The sequence below is a fragment of the Rana temporaria genome, chromosome 13, assembly GCF_905171775.1.
Source record: "Rana temporaria chromosome 13, aRanTem1.1, whole genome shotgun sequence".
NCBI classification, from domain to species: Eukaryota; Metazoa; Chordata; class Amphibia; order Anura; family Ranidae; genus Rana; species Rana temporaria.
Genome location: NC_053501.1, coordinates 34101378 through 34120931, shown reverse-complemented (window position 1 = coordinate 34120931; position 19554 = coordinate 34101378). Strand labels below are relative to the sequence as shown.

The 19554-nt window shown below is 42.8% G+C and overlaps 1 protein-coding gene across 3 annotated transcripts in view; it reads left to right on the top strand.

Moving 5' to 3' along the window:
* Positions 1-19554, top strand: part of SYT16 (synaptotagmin 16) — a 111946-nt gene that overhangs the window by 70427 nt on the left and 21965 nt on the right. For 2 of the 3 annotated variants that reach the window (XM_040333750.1, XM_040333748.1), the window contains exons 3-5: positions 6092-6304; positions 9097-9308; positions 15090-15527. In XM_040333750.1, the coding sequence (XP_040189684.1) occupies positions 6092-6304; positions 9097-9308; positions 15090-15527 (863 nt within the window). The remainder of the gene's footprint in view (positions 1-6091; positions 6305-9096; positions 9309-15089; positions 15528-19554) is intronic. The other variant, XM_040333749.1, reaches the window with a different exon arrangement.

Here is a 19554-nt window from a genome sequence, read left to right as displayed (position 1 = left end):
TTACGAACGGACCTCAATACTGGCCGCTTGTGCTCCAGGCTGGTCCTCAATATGATCCGAGCAGCTATCTTGCAGCGCTGGACACATCCCACACTGTAGTACTACATATACTGCATGCCCAGAAGAGCCCCAAATAACATAACTGCATGCCCACTTAAGAACAAACCTACAGTCCCTATTGTGTTCGTAAATCGGGGACTGCCTGTACTGATGTTCAGTAGGAGGAACTGGCTGGCAGTTAGTGTTCCAATTCATTGCCAAAAGTGTTCTTTTTTTATTTGAAAAAAAGTTTTAAACAAATAAACCAATTTAAAAAAAAAACTACAAAACGAATAGAAATGGCGATCGTGACGTTTCTAAAGGAGGTCATGCCGTGACTGGCGGCTCCCGCGCACATGCATGGGAGTGACATCATGCGACTTGGGCCAGTCACAGAGCTGGAGTTCGTGGCCCCGGAAGGAAGGTGAAGTTGGATGCTCAATATCGGTGATATCGTAGGCTTCGGTTTCAGGTAAGTGACACATAATGGGTTACTGTGCGATGCATAGTAGCCCATTATGCTTTACCTTTGCAGGGAAATAAAGAGGAAGTAAAACCCAACAGGGTTTACTTCCTCTTTAGAATGTTTATTGTTTGAGCGTACATACAATAAAAAAATCCAGCTACAAGCTATACATATAAATTGTGGAACACCAGTTACCTAATAAAAAGGCAGCATTATTCATGTATGACTTTATTTGCTTTATCATCAGTCCCTGATTCCTGTAGATTATTAGAACGTTATGTCTAAGTACCTTTTCTCCGGCCTTCTTTTTTTATGTACGATGACAGCTTGTAAGATAAATCGCCTCAAAAGGAAAGTTAAGCCAAATGCTTTTTGTTTCCATGGTGACAGTCCTGAGCACTCACTGCTGGCGAGGTTGCCAAGGGTGATGCAACAGAAAGAATAGACTCCATTTAATTAGCTCTGATTACAGAACACAAGTAGAGCTTTCAAATGTTAGCCTTTTATTGTGGCCTTTTCTTTCTTTTATACTAATTGATCTTAATGTTTGGAGCTTGTTTTTCTTGAGTCAAGATTTTTTTCAGCCGAGTAAGATAAAAAGCTTTCATAGTGACGTTAAATGACTCTAAATCCTGATAGTTTTACTAATAGATTTTGCAATAGTCACTTGTGAATGTTTCTTTTATCAATAGATCGAATATAGGAAAACCCTCCAACCGCCGATACTTTTCATTCACCCTCTTTGAAAAAAATATATATAATATTTGTTTATTTATTTAGCCCAATTTGAGAATTGCTTGTAAGAATACATCCCATCGACTGATTAGTGAAAGAAAAGCCTAACTGTAACTATTCCTAAAAATGTCCCTTCCCCTTCCTCCTACCTATCCTGCCTAACCTGTATAAAAATAGATCTATGTACTTACCTCTTTTTAATTTGCTTTGGTCAAGTCACATGATGCTTCAGCTCCAGCCCCCTTTGTCAGTGAGCTGCTGCTGCTGCAGGGGAGAGGAAGGGCACTGAAAAGGGCTACGACATGAAGCCTATGGGTAATGTCACTGTTTCTGTAATTCATTAGGTAGAGTTCCAAATAACAAATAATGGAACTTTAATTATACCACCAGGAAAACGTATACATACAAAGTGGTATTAAAAACAAATGGTCTTTATTAAACATGACAGGACAACCATTGTCCTAAAACTTTTCTGCAAAAAAATTGTTGAAAAACATAATTTACAGGCATTGTACATAAAGAATGTATGAGAAAATATTGTCTACATGTTTTGAGGAAAGCATTCGCCTTCTCAAGATCTTATGCACCTTAATTGGAGATATTAGTACTTGTGCTGAAATAAAAAAACAAATATATACATAATATAATCTACACAGTCATGATAGCAAAAACAATTAGATAAAGCCGAAGGAGCTGCTGGTTTAGATTTGGGCCTGCCGTTACCTAAGGCTCCATTCACATCTAGGCGGACGAAATCACGGCGTTTTGTCGCCGCAAATCACGGTACAAATAGCGGCGTTTTGTACCGCGATTTGCGGCGACAAAACGCCGGTATTGTCCGCCTAGATGTGCCCCAGATTGACCCCCTCTATGGAGATGCTTCCCATCTCCTAGCCGAACGCCGAAAGACGCCTGAAAAAAAGGTCCGGGACCTTTTCTCAGGCGGCAGGCGGCAGGCGTCCGGCGTTCGGCGTGGAGATGTGAACCATCTCCATAGAGGGAAATGTGTTTCCAGCCCTCTTGAGGCAGCGGTGTAGCGCTACAGGCTTAAAAACGCCTAGATGTGAATGGGGGCTTACTGTTCATCATGGTTGTCCTAGGGGTCCTTCTTGAAGAGTTACAAATGTCCACACCAACACTTGGTTTCCTTTGCTTCAAAAGTTTTATTAAACAATTTCCTTGAGAGGGACAGAGGGTTAGGGAACATTCAGGCATCTTGCTTTGCGGATTACGGGTATAATCTAGGATCCAGAGGGCAACTGTCCCACACTGGATACAGTGACCACCGGGTAGGCCTCTCTTACTGGCCTAGCAGCCGGTGTGAAGCTCGTTCAAAAGTCTCTGCCACAGACTTGATGAATACTGTCGAGTCGTTAAACGGTCCTCAGGATCATGTAACTACACAAACACTTGTAGTGTTTGTGTAGTTCCAAAAAAGTTCCAAAAAAGATTACACAGCTCACGGTGCTAGGATCTTTCAGCCAAGCTGGCCGCACTGTGAGGTAAATTGGCCAGGATGTATCCTCTAATTGAATCCTCAATTATTCGGCTCCTTCCTGCAGAGAAAATAGCTCAGGACCATCCCTGGACCAGTAGACCCCCCAGAAACTTCTGGGCCTACTTTCAGTAGCAGTGCCTCGGGCCAGCAGAAGGTTGCTAATACATTCCTGAGGCCAGGAGGGCCACCAGGTCAGGATCGGAAGACCCCACCAGAATGGCGTCTGCCCCCTAAGTACCCCTGCCCAGAATGCACAGCGGGAGGGACCACGCCACTGAGCTGTTTCTGGGCAAGAGGCACCCAATACACCCAGCCCATTGCAATTCCAACCTTGACCCCTGGTGAGAGCGACACCCACAGTCAGCCGAAAGATGCGCAACACAGCCGAGCTGGAACAGAGACCCATAATTTGGCATGGAAATCTGAGCTGAAGTACAGCTCAAATAACTAAATTTACAAAATAGCGCCTACTCAACAGGAGCAGGGCGCTACAGCTATAATATATGCTTATTTCACAAATTACATTTACATCATAGTTTAATTTATTTATTTTAATTAGTTTAAATTGTTTCAAAATGCCAATTTTTTATTTATTTACTAATAATGTATTTTTTACACAGTTACTTGTATAATTAGTGGTCTAAACTTTCAACCTTTATATTCATCTTGTGGTGCTTTCCTGAAGCTATTTTCTTGGTAAGCAGCACTTCAAACACAATATGGATCGACTGAAAGGTCACCTTGCTCTTTGCATTTTTCTAAAGTGTCCTTTTTTTGTATTCAAGATCATAAAATGGCACTTCTGTAGAGGTCTGTGCTGAAAGTTTTTTTTTCTTCAATGTTTATTTTTTAATGGGATAAAAAGCTTTGGACGTCCTCCAAGTCTTTTAATGAAACCACAGAGAATGTCAGCAATGGGAGTAGCATCTGAACAGAATTCATTTAGAAGCATTATTGTTTTTCTGCCTCTATTTGGAGCTGAGATGATTAAGTATGCTGTATGGCTATACTGTTCTGTACAATTATATAGCAAATATGTGTTTACTTCAGAAATTAGAACAAATTGTGTGCAAAAAAAAAAAAGTAGAGGTATTAAAAATGTTCTTGTTATGAACAAATTCCATACAAATTACTTGGCACCACACAATTATACTTGGTTCTGTATTCTCTAAAAGGGGCAGTACTGGGAGGTGAGTAGGGGGTGGAACCAAGGGACGGTGCTCGGAGGTGGGTAGGAGGCGGAGACAAGAAGTGACTCAGAAGAGGGGAGTTCCTGCACCTATTCTCTAAAAATAACAAGCTGTGTCTCTCACCCAGGTTTCTCTCCCTCCAGCCGGATTTTATCTGCTGGGTGAGAGACATGGGGGATAATGAACCTGGCCAGCCGCCGCTGAGCTCCTTCCCCTTAACTGAGAGGGGGTTGTGCTAGAAGGAGAGATTTGTGGGAATATGTACTTGGAGAGGGATTGAAGAAAGAAGATTTGTGCTGGGAGGGGAGATGCGGGTGATTGTGTACCAGGAGCCGATGAGGGAATTTGGGGCTAATAGGAGGGATTGGGGGAATTGTGCAGGCAGGGGAGATTTGTACTAGAAGGGGGAATTGGGGTGGCATTTGTGTCCATTACTAATGATTTTCATGTATTTTTTTGTGAAAATTTTGTATAGAATACCGTCAGGTGTGTGTGTGTGTGTGAGGGGGGGGCATCAGGTAGGCTGTATGGGGCCCCATGATTCCTAACAGTGGCCCTGACCGCACATGTGAGGTATCGGCGCGAACGCCAGAGCAAGAGCAATAATTTTAGCACTAGATCTCTGTAACTCTAAACTGGTAACCTGTAGAACATGTTAAAGCATCGCCTATGGAGAATTTTAAGTACCGTAGTTTGGTGCCATTCCACGAGCGTGTGCAATTTTAAAGCATGACATGTTACGTATCTATTTACTTGGGTTAAATATTGTGTTTTTTTTTTTTTTAATCCATTACAATGTATTTTTTTCCCAAAAAATTGCAGAAACATTTTAAAGGATGACCATACTAAAAGTACAGTTATCTTACAAAGAAGCATCAAATACTGTAATCCTATTAAATTGGCCATTTGCACAGGACAATATTTCAGTTTTTTATAGAAGCTGTTTAACTCATCCTTTTGCTAAATCTTTAAACAAACAGATGAAACCTCCGCATTAGAGTACATTTATACCCACTTGTTACAACTTATGCCCCATAGACACGATCAGGCTTTTGCCCGGCCAAACTCACATCGGAATTTCCGACGGAATTCCATAGGAGTAAAAGAGAACATGTTCTCCATCTAAACTTCGATGGAATTCCTCAGTAAAAACTCAGATGGGGCATACACACGGTTGGAATTTCCGATGGTAAAATTCCGTCTGACTTTTTCCATCTGAAATTCCGATCGTGTGTACAGGATTTTAACTTCTCTTGCAGAATTTTGCTTCTATTTGTTAATATATAGAATGCATCAGGGTGACTCGGACTCAATGGCAGGGTTAAGGAGATGGGATTTTGGAAAAAAAAAATCTTAATACAGGAGCCTCAAGGAGAAGAACTAATTTGTCATTGGCTCTCTAAAGGATGCTTTTATAGCATGCATGAACAAGAAGTGTATTTAATTATTACCATTGAATGGTCCAACAGGGCTCTGCAGCATATGGTATCCAAGTTGATGTCTCCCATAATACACAACTGCAACATTACGGGGAGAAGATGTTGTTTTGTTGTCTCATATGATGTATAGCTGACTAGACCAGGGACCACGATCATGGGGTCATGGATTTAAAAGGGGCAATTGCAAGGGCCACCTCTATACATTTTGTTTTTAAATATATCACATAAAAATGATAAATAAAATAATAAAAAAATAATTTTTAAATATATAATAAAAAACATATTTTCTTTTATTAAATGTATCTTGGGAAGTAATATTTTGCCAGTCATCATCTGTAAAAACCCTGGACTGGTATGTTGTATAATTTTTCAAACATTTAAAGCGTTTTAAGCCACCACACATAGAGCACTATGACTGCCTGTGTGTGGGCATGCGTGACCTCAAACTGAGGTCCTGTCGTGCATTGTAAAAATGTGTGACTGTCATTGAGAATATAAACCAACAAGGTCTAAGTCCCTCCCAAGCTGGCTCTGTGTGGGGTGATGTATATCGTAGTTGCCTTGTCTTCCATGATGTACTGTATTGCTGGCTGTACTTGGGAGCATAGAGGATCATGGGGTGAGGTACACAATGGTTGGACTCCCATAGACTGCAGAACCCATGGCCTATTTTATGTTTTTGGTTGAGCAGAAACCTGTAGACCAAATATTTTATCTCTCCTAGTGAGCAGTTATGGGGATGATGACGAACTAACCACATCTTCAGACAGTGATGAAGAGGTATATAAGCAATTTCAAATTTCAGTGTCGCGTTCTCAGAGCTTTCGCTCCAACGTATCTGAAAAGGCAACACAGGCTGGCTCAGACAGCAAGCCAAAGTTCAACCGCTTGCTATCAAACCACGAGGAGCTGAGCACAGAGGCTTCTGAATGTGAAGGTATCGCTAATGGTAGAAATGCTTTGAATCTGCAGCACTCTCACATTTACAGAGCATGAATTTAATTATATTAATATTTTATTTTTTGCAACTGCACTTTTTTGTTAATTTGATCATTTTTTTGAACATTGTATACCTTGGTTTCCATATATGCCAAACTATTATGTTAATTGCACTTGCATGAATATATTACTTTATTAAAGTTGTATTAGATTATTTTTTTAGTAATTAAGTGTAAAATATGCTGGCTTGTTTTTTCTTTTTACAATTCCATTTTCTTTTTTTTTATATATTTGGCAGTATAAAGCACTGCACAAAAGGTATAGATTTGCTTATTAGAGCTGCATGTCTTTGTTTTCTCCTTTTTGACCATTTCAATTGCTATGAAATAATAGGTGATGTCTTGTTTAAAAATTTAAAAAAGAATGCATTTATTCTTTTGTTTTATCTCCCTAAATTCCACCACTAGCTTGATAGACCGTGTCCACTTTTGGTAAATGGCTTTCTAGCTATGAAACTTGAGGCAGTGTTTTGATATGAAACCCATAGTGCTGTACAAGCAGCAATACATTTAAATATTAAAGTAGAGCACATATATGATACAGTCTGCCAATACCATTAAGACAGCATTTTTGTTTTATTACCTGGTGATCCTGGTAGCAGAATCTTTGATTTTCACTCAATAGAGTGACAACACTCTTCTTTTTAGAATAAAGTCATTGCAGTGTTGTGCCCCTTTGCAGCTTTTGTAATACAACAGTGCATGAGAACTTTAAGTGCCGGTTCACACTACAGCGACTTGGGATCCGACTTGTGTTGTCCCAAGTTGTGCGACATGAGAAATTCCATGGAAGTGAATGAGAGCCGTCTTAAAGCGGGGGTTCACCCAAAAAACAAGTATATAACATTACATTCAGTATACCTCAAACATGTACAGTATGCCGTTTTTTTTGGGGGGGGGGGGGTGTACATACAGTATTATCTGTATTTTCCTCCCGGCTTCCGGGTACTCACTCCCGCGGGACTGGGCGTTCCTGTGCAGTGCCGCAATGTCATCGGAGACTTCGCCCATATGATTGACATGCCTGAGAAAAACTCCCCCGGCGGATAAGGCGCGTCATGACTTTTACGAAAATACCCGAACTGCGAGTCGGCTCTATACGGCGCCTGCGCAGTCAGCGCTACATGGCTCCTAGTCGGTGCGCAGGCGCCGTATAGAGCCGACTCGCAGTTCGGCTATTTTCGGAGAGTCATGACGCGCCTTATCCGCCGGTGGGAGTTTTTCTCAGGCACGTCAATCATATGGGCGAAGTCCCAGATGACATTGCGACAGTGAGTACCCGGAAGCCGGGAGGAAAATACCGATAATACCGTATGTACACCCCCCCCCAAAAAAAACGGCATACTGTAACATGTTTGAGGTATACAGAATGTAATGTTATATACTTGTTTTTTGGGTGAACCTCCGCTTTAATGTACACTACTGAAGTCGCTCCGACTTCAGAAAAGTCTCCTGTACTACTTCAAGGTGACTTGTAGGCAACTTGTACCCATTGATTTCAATGGAAGTTGCCTCCAAAGTCGGATCACTGTCTTAACTGAAGCAACTTTACAGGAAAAGAAAATGGTTTACTCAGGCAAACCCCTCCCTCCCACAGAGCTGATTATTCTGTGATTGGCCACAGTCAAGTCGCCTGTCCTGGAGGCAACTTTAAGTCGTGTTGTACGTTGCTCCAAGTCGCGCTGAAGTCGCCTTGCAAAGTCGCGCTGTAAGTCGGGTTGCCCCTGTGTGAACCGGCACTAAGGTTGAGTTGACCTATTATTTTTTCTGTGGATCAGGGGTGCAATGTCAGCTTCCTGCAGACAAGTGCTACAACTTTCAGCCCATACCTCAGATACAAAATGAGTGTTTACAAACTGCAGGGCTTGTGAATGAACTATGACAGGGCTCACCAGGGCCTTTGCAGTTCATCGAGAACTACAAGCCTACAGCTGCAATGACTGACTGTGCCTGCAGTTCTCTCATTCACAGATTGCTGCGCCCACAGAGCAGTGCTACTTTTTATAATGTGGCAGAAATGTTTGATCTAGTTTTAGTTTTTAGTCCAGTGGCTTCTCAATCCTGCCAACCCTCGTTTTTTCCATCTAGTTGTCCCTGGCCTGTAGACAATATTTTATAATCAAAAACAGGGATTTTTTTTTTTAGAAATCGATCAAGTTAGTTGGCATGCTTGTGAAAACAGGCACCTTTAGAGCAGGAGTCTCAAAACTGGCCGCCCTCCAACTGTTGCAAAACTACAAGTCCCATCATGCCTGTGGGAGTCATGCTTGTAACTGTCAGGCTTGCAATGCCTCATGGGACTTGTAGTTTCCCAACAGCTGCAGGGCCACCAGTTTTAGACCCCTGCTTTAGAATTTAGATAGATTTTAAGCCCAGGCAGGTCAGATTGGTGCTTTTGCAGTAGACCTTTGGTGACTGCCAGTTTCCATCTACATAGACACATTATAAGACTGAGCTTCGTGCTAAGAGTAGATGAAGTCAAAATCAACATATTTGGATGGTGAGACAGATGGACACAAATAGATTTTTAATTCATCGTGGAGTACAGCTGAAATTGGAAACTTTACCAGACTTTTCCCAAAGGTTACGATTACCTTTAGTGGTATGTTTGAGCACAGTGGACACTAGGAGAGGACAGAAACTGAAAACACAGTTGTGAAATAGGACCAACACTTTGTCTACATGTACATTGTTCTAATATACCATAATCATAATCATGTTGCTTTCTTAGATTTGGATATTAGTTACAATGAAGATGGCGTATTGGTTCACTCTCGTGCGGCATCAGAGGCTAGTGACCTACAGGATGCTAGACTGGAGGCTGGGTCCACCTCTAGCAGAAACCGCCAAATTATTGACGGTCAGGAAATGGAGACTGGCTTTAGCAACAATGGGTTTGAAGATCACAATGGTACAGACAGTTCGGCTGGATGGAGCTCAGAGGTAAGACACCAGATTCCTGTTCATGAGTCAACATATAATAGATCATACAGGGGATCTTATTGGTAGTTGGTTGATACAATCAGTGAGTTATTGAAAGCAGCCACTGCATTTTTGGCATAAAGAATAACATTCCTGAGATCACAATGGAAGTGGCGGGTGCTGAAATCTTCTGAACATGCTACTGGCTGACCTTGTAGCTTCAATACTTTGAGGCCTCCTACACACAACCGAGTTTCTCGGCAAAAACCAGCAATAACCTTTCTGGGAGATATTTTTTTGCCGAGGAAACCGGTCGTGTGTACATTTTCGTCGAGGAAACTGTCGAGAACCTCGACGAGCCAAAAAGAGAGCAAGATCTCTATTTTCTCGACGGGAGTCTGATTTGGCTCGTCGAGATCCTCGACGGGCTGGTTTTCAACGAGAAACTCGGACGTCTGTATGCTAAGAAACCCGCGCTTGCTCAGATTAAAGTATGAGACGGGAGTAAAAGTAGCATTTGTAATGGAGATAACACATTTTTAAAGCTGTAACAGACTGAAAAGTGCAAATCGTCTCTTACCAAACTTTTATTTAACACGCAAACACATGAAATTAGCAAAAGCAGCCCCAAGAGTTTAGCCAGTGGAATCGAACTTCCCCTGCCGTTGTATGTGTTGTATGTCACCGCATTTGAGAACAAGGAGATTTTGGCTTGACTGTGTATACCATGGGTCTTCAAACTACGGCCCTCCAGTTGTTCAGGAACTACAATTCCCATCATGCCTAGTCCTGTCTGTGAATGTCAGAGTTTTACAATGCCTCATGGGATGTGTAGTTCTGCAACAGCTGGAGGGCCGTAGTTTGAGGATCCCTGGTGTATACGCAAAGCAAGCTTGTCGAGTTCCTCAACAAGCCTAACAAGGAACTCGATGAGGAACTCGATGTGTTTCGCCCGTCGAGTTTCTCGGTCGTGTGTACAAGGCCTGAGTCATTAACCCACAACGTGTATGCAGATAATGGCTTATGACTTTTTCATCATCTTTACACTGGTTCTGGGTCAGTGATTTACAATGTGCTTTAGCCAGCTAGTCAGCATGATAGCCAGGAGGCTAACACTTTCAAAAATAATCCAGTGGGGGCAGCCTTCATATTTCTGTAAGGAAATATTTAATTTGTAATATGCCTTGAAATCCTGCAAAACATTATATCTCCCACTGCCTGTTCTTTTCTCAAATGTTGTCTAGTTGAAAGTATGATGTTTGCCACCAGTGCCACTCATAAGGCAGTACAGCCAGCCCTCCAGTTCAAAAGGGGGACCCAGGCACCTGTTGAGCAGGAGTGACAGTTGTACTGTCTTACTGCAGACACTAAACCTCTTCTGCCTCCCTCTGCAGTGCTGCCAACTTCTCCTCTTTCTCCCTCTTGCTGCACTGCAGGGGATTGGTCCTAGCACATGCGCCCCTCCGATCTGCTGTCCGCGCTCCCCTGTGTGCCCCATGTTCCCTGCACTTCAGCTGCGAACCCGGAAGAAAGACTGGGTTAAGATTGAAGCCCTGTCAGCGGTCACAGTGCGCTGCTGGAGGGCTTCATTTTCAGATAAATCTTTCATAATGTGCTAACATGTGATGCATACTAGCACATTATAAGATGAACTTACAGGGAGAAGATTTTTTTTTTTTTGCGGTTTACTACCACTATAAATTGCATTATTACTTTCTTTTAGTCCTTGTGAGTACAAAAAGACAGAGGTAGAGTATTTCCATCAGGGACACAGACAGCAGTAAAAACAGGTCAAGGGGATTTAACCCCTCACCACTCTATCCAAAACTTGAAAAAAATGCTGGCTTTAGATACACTTTAAGTCACTGACCATGAACAAGGACGTCAATCAGAAATTGTTCTATCACTTGTCCACGCCACACTTTTCAGATATTTATTTGTAAAAAAAAATGTAAAAACTATTTATCATTTTTCTTCCACTTGACAATTATGTGCCACTTTGTATTTGTCTATCACATAAAATGCCAATACAATTTAAGTTTTTGGTTGTAACATGACAAAATTTGGAAAATTTCTAGGGGTATGAATACTTTTTCAAGGTACTGTATAAACAAAGAGGCAGGGTTGGTGTGAAATCACTGATTAAATATGGACACATGGCCATATTTGGGCAATGGCAATAATCGAACTTGGCCATGGCCATAATTGGAAAATAAAATAACCTGGGATACCCCACCCCTTTGTTTTCTTTTATCAATGGGGCTCCAGGAAATGTTATTCTGCATGAAAAAGCGATGTGATCAGATCTGTTGATCGGTGGGATTTTTTTTCATTCGCCAGATTCTGCTACACATGGTTGACATGAATAATGGTGGATTTTTTTTTTAAAGTACTTGACACTCATTCATGAGGGTTGGCATTTCTAATTCAAGGAGTGCCTCAATCTTGTTTTAGTTAAGCCTCAGGCATCGTACACACGACCGAGTTTCTCGGCAAAAACCTGCAAGAAACTTGCTGGGAGAATTTTTTTTGCCGAGGAAACCGGTCGTGTGTACATTTTCGTCGAGGAAACTGTCGAGAAACTCGACGAGCCAAAAAGAGAGCATGTTCTCTATTTCCTTGACGGGAATGGAGAAAATTGGCTTGTCGAGTTCCTCGACAGCCTAACAAGGAACTCGACGAGGAAAACGATGTATTTCGCCCGTCGAGTTCCTCGGTCGTGTGTACGAGACTTCATACACACGATCGGACTTCCATCAGACAAATCCGTGGATTTTTGTCCGAAGGGCGTTGGCCGTGAACTTGTTCTGCATACAGACGGCAGAACATTTTCAGCCAACATACACCAAACGACGTGTTTTTTCAGCTCTTTACCGCAACCCTTTGGGCAACTTCTGCTATTGTTGTCTGATGTTTAGCATTGGTTCGGAGCTGTGTTTGTACTTTGGATTTTAGTCCGACGAACTTGTGTAAACGCGATTGGATGATGCGATGGAACACATTTGTTGTCGGACAAATTGCGAGCATGCACAGCCAACATTTGTTGTCGGACAATTTGCGAGCATGCACAGCCAACATTTGTTGTCGGACAATTTGCGAGCATGCACAGCCAACATTTGTTGTCGGACAATTTGCGAGCATGCACAGCCAACATTTGTTGTCGTAAATTGCGACAACAATTGTCCGATGGAGCATACAGACGGTCGGATTATCTGAAAAAACACGTCCATCGGACAATTGTTGTCGGAATATCCGATTGTGTGTACGGCCTTTTGATATCAGACAATTTTCTTTCTCCAGCTTTATAGCTGCAATATGTTCACTAGTAGGTCTTGGTAGAAGATATAGGATCCATTTTTTTTTTTAGCAGTGATCATGTTTGCTCTGTATTTTGTTAATTCCACAGCTTGTTTCTTGATTAGCTACCATTAATTAAAAACAACAGATGATAAAGATACAAGTTCTTGGAAAAGATGATCCCTTAAGCCAAACTTCCCCTTTGAAACCTGAACCATCGCACCATTTTAGTATAATGAACAAGCTGCCCTTAGATCATGCTAACATATAATCCTATTTAGTCTAGTTTTACTAAAGATAATGGAAACCATGGAAACTATTACATCATTAAACTAATGCTTGCTTAAAACAAAGTACATTCAAACATAATACTTTGATGTAAGTGAGATGATCTATCGCTAATAAATTATTTTAAGACGTATTTGTCCTGTCCTACGGTTACTTAGAATGGTTGTTTCAGTCCGATTTCTATTAAGCCACTGATCATCAAATTGTCTGATTTACCTGCTGATGATTTTATATGCTTTACACCAGAATGTGCATTAGGTATTTCCTCAGAGAGAAGGCACGGGCACATATTCAAACAAACATCTAATAGTGCATCCGGAAAGTGATCACAGCATTTCACTTTGTCCACATTTTGTTAACCTCCCTGGCGGTATGATTATTTCAGATTTTAGGTGCCGAAAGCGGTACCATTATTTTGCAAGGAAATTTGGCGTTTTACATTGTAGGCCTGTAATTCTTAGGAATAACTCACTTAAATCTGTCCAAACAAGAGTCTAGTAGACATCTCAGGTATGATAAAGTTTGAAAAACAAAATCATAAATTATAATAAATAACTATAAATAATTATAACAAATAATAATATAATTATAATAAAAATTATTCAATAATGTATCAAATCAAAAACACTGAAATTTGCTCAGTTGCAGAATTGTCGCTATCATTACTTTTATTTTTTTATGATGAATTTCCCCACAAATCGATATCGCTCAATTCTGCAAGTGATTATAACTTATTATCGCTGTTTTGTAGCTGCTCTAAAACCACTTTTGACATAAAGGGACAGTTTTTGGTTGCTATGGACAATCTACAGTTTGCAGGCAGAAAGAACAGTTTTTATTATATAAAAGTACATACAGGACACTGGGCAGACCACTAGGGACAAAGGGGGTGTGTATTTTTTACATACAGTACTGTAATCTATAAGATTACAGTATACTGTATGTATTGTGTTTATTTACTTTTTTGAATTTGGCGCCGTTCTCCGCCCCCCTGCGTCGTAACGTCGCAGGGAACAGAGATCAGGGGGACACAGTGCATCGGGCGGAACATCTGGACGCTGTGCAGTGCCGAAATACATCGCTGGATCCCAGGGAAAAGGTAAGTAACCCTTTCCAGCATCCAGCAAGGCAATCCCGAGTGTGGCTCGGGGTTACAGATCGTAGCACAGAAATCTCACCCCGAGCCACACTCGGGAATACCGCTAGGCAGGTTATGTTACAGCCTTATTCCAATATTGAATACATTTCTCAAAATTCTACATAAAATACCCCATAATGACAATGTGAAAGAAATTTGGTTGAAAACTTTGTAAATTTAATAAAAAAAAAGTATTTACAGCCTTTGCTCAATACTTTGTTGAAGCACCTTTGGCACCAATCACAGCCTCAAGTCTTTTTGAGTATGATGCTACAAGCTTAGCACACCTATTTTTGGACAGTTTCTCCCATTCTTATTTGCAGGACCTCTCAAGCTCCATCAAGATCTTTTCAGAGATCGGGTTCAACTCTGGGCTCTGGCTGGGCCACTCAGAACATTCACAGTGTTGTCCAGTAGCCACTCCTCTGTTATCTTGGCTGTGTGCTTAGGGTCGTTGTCCTGTTGGAAGATGAACCCTCGCCCCGGTATGAGGTCCAGTGAGCACTGGATCAGGTTTTCATCAAAGATGTCTCTGTACATTGCTGCATTCATCTTTCCCTCGATCCTGACTAGTCACCCAGTTCCTGCCACTGAAAAACATCCCTACAGCATGATGCTGCCACCACCATGCTTCACTGTAGGGATGGTATTGGCCAGGTGATGAGCGGTGCCTGGTCTCCTCCAGACATGACACTTGCCATTACGTTGGACTGTTAGTACAGCGGCTCCAACCAGAGCTGTCAGTTTTTCAACATGCTGGGTTGAACGAAAAAAAATAAATATTAGTGTGTACAAGGCCAAGGTCACCAGAAGCCCCACCGTTAGATGCAGTGCACTTAGTAAGCAGTGCTCAGTATCAGAGATGGTCAGATGCACCTCCCCTTTTCCTCCTCCAGTACAAGTCTATGACTCTTGCGCTGAGAGGTGTCAGTGGTACTCAGGTATACCATCATAGAACACTGGAGCAGGACGAAAGTCCATAATGAAAATCGCAAAGCTACCATAACTGACTCATGTGGTTTATCTTCATTTACAACATTTTAATTTTGCTGAACACTTTAATATATCTTTGTCTTTAGGAACAAGGAGAAGGTAGCCTTGAACCTCATGCAGGCCACGTGCCAATTTCCAAATGTGGTGACCTGGACATTACCCTTTATTACAAAGCTTCCAGTCAAAAGCTGACGGTAACAGTTGTGGAAGCCAAAGATATTCCTGATAAGGATCGTAGTGGAGTAAGCACATGGCAAGTCCATGTTGTCCTACTGCCAAGCAAGAAGCAAAGGGGGAAGACTGCTGCACAAAAAGGCTCTCAGCCTGTCTTTAATGAGAGCTTTACATTTAACAAGCTTGAAATGGATGAGCTGGCCAACCATGCCATTCGATTCCGTTTGTATGCTGTACAGAAGAGGATCCGTGAAAAGATGATGGGTGAAAAGCTCTTCTCATTGAAGAATCTGACATCTGATGGGGAAATCAGCAGGACATTAGTCTTGGAGCCCAGGAGCAACTTAAGCGTAAGTATCAGGGTTGTGGTTGGCTATGGTGTTTTGCATGTACACAGTTTAAATTAATTGTGCTGGAAAAATTTACTAAAACCCATGGCAGCAAAATAATAAAGGTACACATTTATGAGTATGCTTTGGTGGTGCTACTTGGGCGAAATTTGTATACCAAAAAACAACAAAGTCCATCAGGTACAGCCTGTTTAGCTTTCCAGTTTTGTTGATCCAGAAGAAGACACAAATGGACTCAAGAAGAGGGCACTGTTTGTCCACAAGGCATTTTCAATAGTAATATATCAGGCATTTGCATACCACAGAATGCCCTTATTTAGGAGGGGCTATGATTTTGCTTGATCACACTGCAATCCCCAAATGTCCTTGCAGATACCCAGCTCTCAGTAGGAGACTGTTCCAGAAAGTTGACAGAGAAGATCCCTTGTAAGGGGAAACCTACTTTTTCCCTTCTTGACTGGTTCCTCTCTCTAGTTCCACTCTTATGCCTTGTACATACGACCGGTTTTCATGACGAGAAAAATGCCATTTTTTATATTGGTCGTGAAAACCGGTCGTGTGTATGCTCCCTAGCAGTTTTCTCAACAAAAAAACTGCCCACAAAAAAATTGAAACCAGCTCTCTTTTTTCTCGTTGTGTTTCCCGTCAGTCCTTTTTTCGTCGCGAAAAACGGTTGTGTGTATGCTTCTCCGAGGGGAAAAAAATCACGCATGCTCAGAATCAAGTATGCAGCCCAAAAGCAGCCCAAAGGGTGGCGCCATTTGAAAGGAACTTCCCCTTTATAGTCCCGTTGTACGTGTTGTACGTCACTGTGCTTTGGTCGGAAGTCAGGCTGGAGAGGAATCGCGCCAGGAAAAACTTTGTTTTTTTTCCTGTCGGGAAAAATGGTTGTGTGTACGAGGCATAACTCTCTTTCTAACCAGCAGGAGCTCTATCTTACTCCCACGCTGAGGGAACACCATAAAGTCTCTTATTCATATATTTTTTTCAAGATTGCTGCCTAAATCTTATAAGATTTCAGTATCTAATAAGATTGCTGTTTTACCCAAGATGGCTGCCTGAAGCCCATAGCAGGGGTCAATTAGTCCTCAATGGCCTCTCGCCAGCCTGAAGAAACAGCCACCTTCAGTATACAGGATATACTGCAAACTCCACCTGCCTACAAACCATGAGGACCTTATTCAGTGTAGGCCAAATCGAATAATGATAAAGAATAGCAGGAAATCCTGTTTTGGTGGCAAATCAAAACTTTGGACTTCTCTTACTTTCAGTCCCGGTGACAACCGGGATCTTAAAAAGAAATAACATGAGAGAGCTTACCCCTTATCACTCTATCCAAAAAAAACAAATTAGGGCTCTAGATGAACATTATACCAGTGTGCGGCCCCCAACAAAATGGAGCACCAGCCGCCACTGGTGCCTATATATGTTCTTCATTGTCCAACCACATGTGGGAACATAGGGCCAGATTCACGTAGAATCGCGGCGGCGTAACGTATCTTAGATAAGTTACACCGCCGCAATTTTTCATCGCAAGTGCCTGATTCACCAAGCACTTGCGATGAAAACTACGCCCGCGGCCTCCGGCGCAAGGCGGGCCAATTCAAATGGGCGTGTGCCATTTAAATTAGGCGCGCTCCCGCGCCGGACCCACTGCGCATGCTCCGTTTCCTAACTCCCGCCGTGCTTTGCGCGCCGTGACGTCATTTTTTTGAATGGCGACGCGCGTAGCGTACTTCCGTATTCCCGGGCGGCTTACGCAAACGGCGTTAAATTTTGAATTTCGACGCGGGAACGACGGCCATACTTTAGACAGCAATACACTTGCTGACTAAAGTTAGGGCACCAAAAACAACGACTAACTTTGCGACGGGAAACTAGACTAGCGGCGACGTAGCGAATGCGAAAAACCGCCGTGGATCCGCCGTAACTCCTAATTTGCATACCCGCCGCTGGTTTACGACGCGAACTCCCCCCAGCGGCGGCCTCGGTACTGCATCCTAAGATCCGACAGTGTAAAACAATTACACCTGTCGGATCTTAGGGATATCTATGCGTAACTGATTCTATGAATCAGTCGCATAGATAGAAACAGGGATACGACAGCGTATCAGGAGAAACGCCGTCGTATCCCTTTTGTGAATCTGGCCCATAGCCACTCTTCCAAGATGGATAAGGGAATATAGGCTATGGGATGTGGAACCACAACTAACTTGCACTGTTCATTCCAAACAAATGAAAGTGAAGGGGAAAAGGAGAAGTTCTGGAACTTATGAAGGATGTTAAAAGAAGGGAGGAAAACACAGTAAGAAATTACTAAAAAAGTGAAAAATAGATTACAGGGCCATTAAATAGTGGAAATGTATGAATTATTTTTGGAGAGTTAGGCCGGGTACTCACGAGCAAACATGTACGGTGAAACCGGTCCGTCGGACCGTTTTCACCGTACATGCCTGCCAGAGGGCTTCTGTACGATGGTTGTACTAACCATCGTACAGAAGTCCGCGCGTAAACACTACGCGGGGCGTGTCCGCGTCGTCGCCGCGACGATGACGCGGCGACGTGGGCGGGCCTGCCATTTAAAGGCTTACACGCATGCGTCAAAGTCATTCGACGCATGCGAGGGACGGCGGGCGCTCGGACATGTACGGTAGGTCTGTACTGACGACCGTACATGTCCGAGCGGGCAGGATTCCAGCGGACGGTTTTAAAACACGTCCAGGAATATTTGCCCGCTGGGAAAAGGCCCGGCGGGCAAATGTTTGCTGGAATTCGGCCCGCTCGCGCCTACACACGACCAAACATGTATGCTGAAACTGGACCGCGGTTTCAGCATACATGTTTGGTCGTGTGTACAGGGCCTAAGCGTATCGTTTGGTGTCTTTTTGGAACCTCTAGAAAGTTCAGGAGAAACCCAAGAGTTCAACAGAACCTTGGGTGAAATAGACTGCTGAAGCTAATAGTAGTTTTTCACATTTAACTGGACCTGTGATGACCAATGATGGAGCTCTATTCCTCCTCCTACTGATCACTGGCCCTGTTCATTATTTTACTCCCACTGACCACAAACCTGATGCGTTGTTTACACCTACTGACACTGGGGCATTTTTTACTCCCACTGGCCATAGTCCAGCCCTCCTAAAGTTTAAAGGCCCATACATACTGGCGGAATGTCAGGAGACATCGGTCCATTGAAAAAAAAAAAAGACAGACATTCGGCCCTTGTGTGCCCCCCTGTCTGGCAGAAGAATCCGGCTTCCTTCGGACGAGCATGCTGGAAAACCAGGAGCCGACTAACTCCCAATCAGCACTCTCAGCCAATTGCCTGTCCCCCTGTCATAACACAACAGCTCAGCAGGGTAGATCACTATACTAACTTTGCATAGTTAGTACAGAGGCTCCGACCGAAGCTTACAGTTTGTTTTTGTTTTTGTCCAACCCGCTGGGTTAAACGGAAAAAAACAGTCTTAACCGCTTAAGGACCGCCGCACGACGATATACGTTGACGGAATGGCACAGCTGGGCACAAGGGTGTACAGGTACGTCGCCGCCAGTGTCCCGCGATCGGGTCACAGAGCTGAAGATCGGGGAGAGGTGAGTGTAAACAAACCTTTCCCTGTGCTTCCTAGTGAGACTGTCACTGATCGTCTGTTCCCTGTCATAGGGAACGACGATCAGTAACATCACACGCCAAGCCACGCCCCCACACAGTAAGAATCACACATTAGGTCACACTTAACCCCTTCAGCGCCCCTACAGGTTAACCCCTCCACTGCCAGTGTCATTTTCACAGTAATCAGTGCATTTTTATAGCACTGGTCGCTGTAAAAATGAGCCAAAATAGTGTCAAACGTGTTCGATGTGTCCGCCATAATGTTGCAGTCACAATAAAAATCGCTAATCGCTGCTATTACTAGTAAAAAATAAATAAATACCAAAAATGGCATAAAACTTTCTCCTATTTTGTAGACGCTATAACTTTTGCGCAAACCAATCAATAAACGCGTATTGCGATTTTTTAGTACCA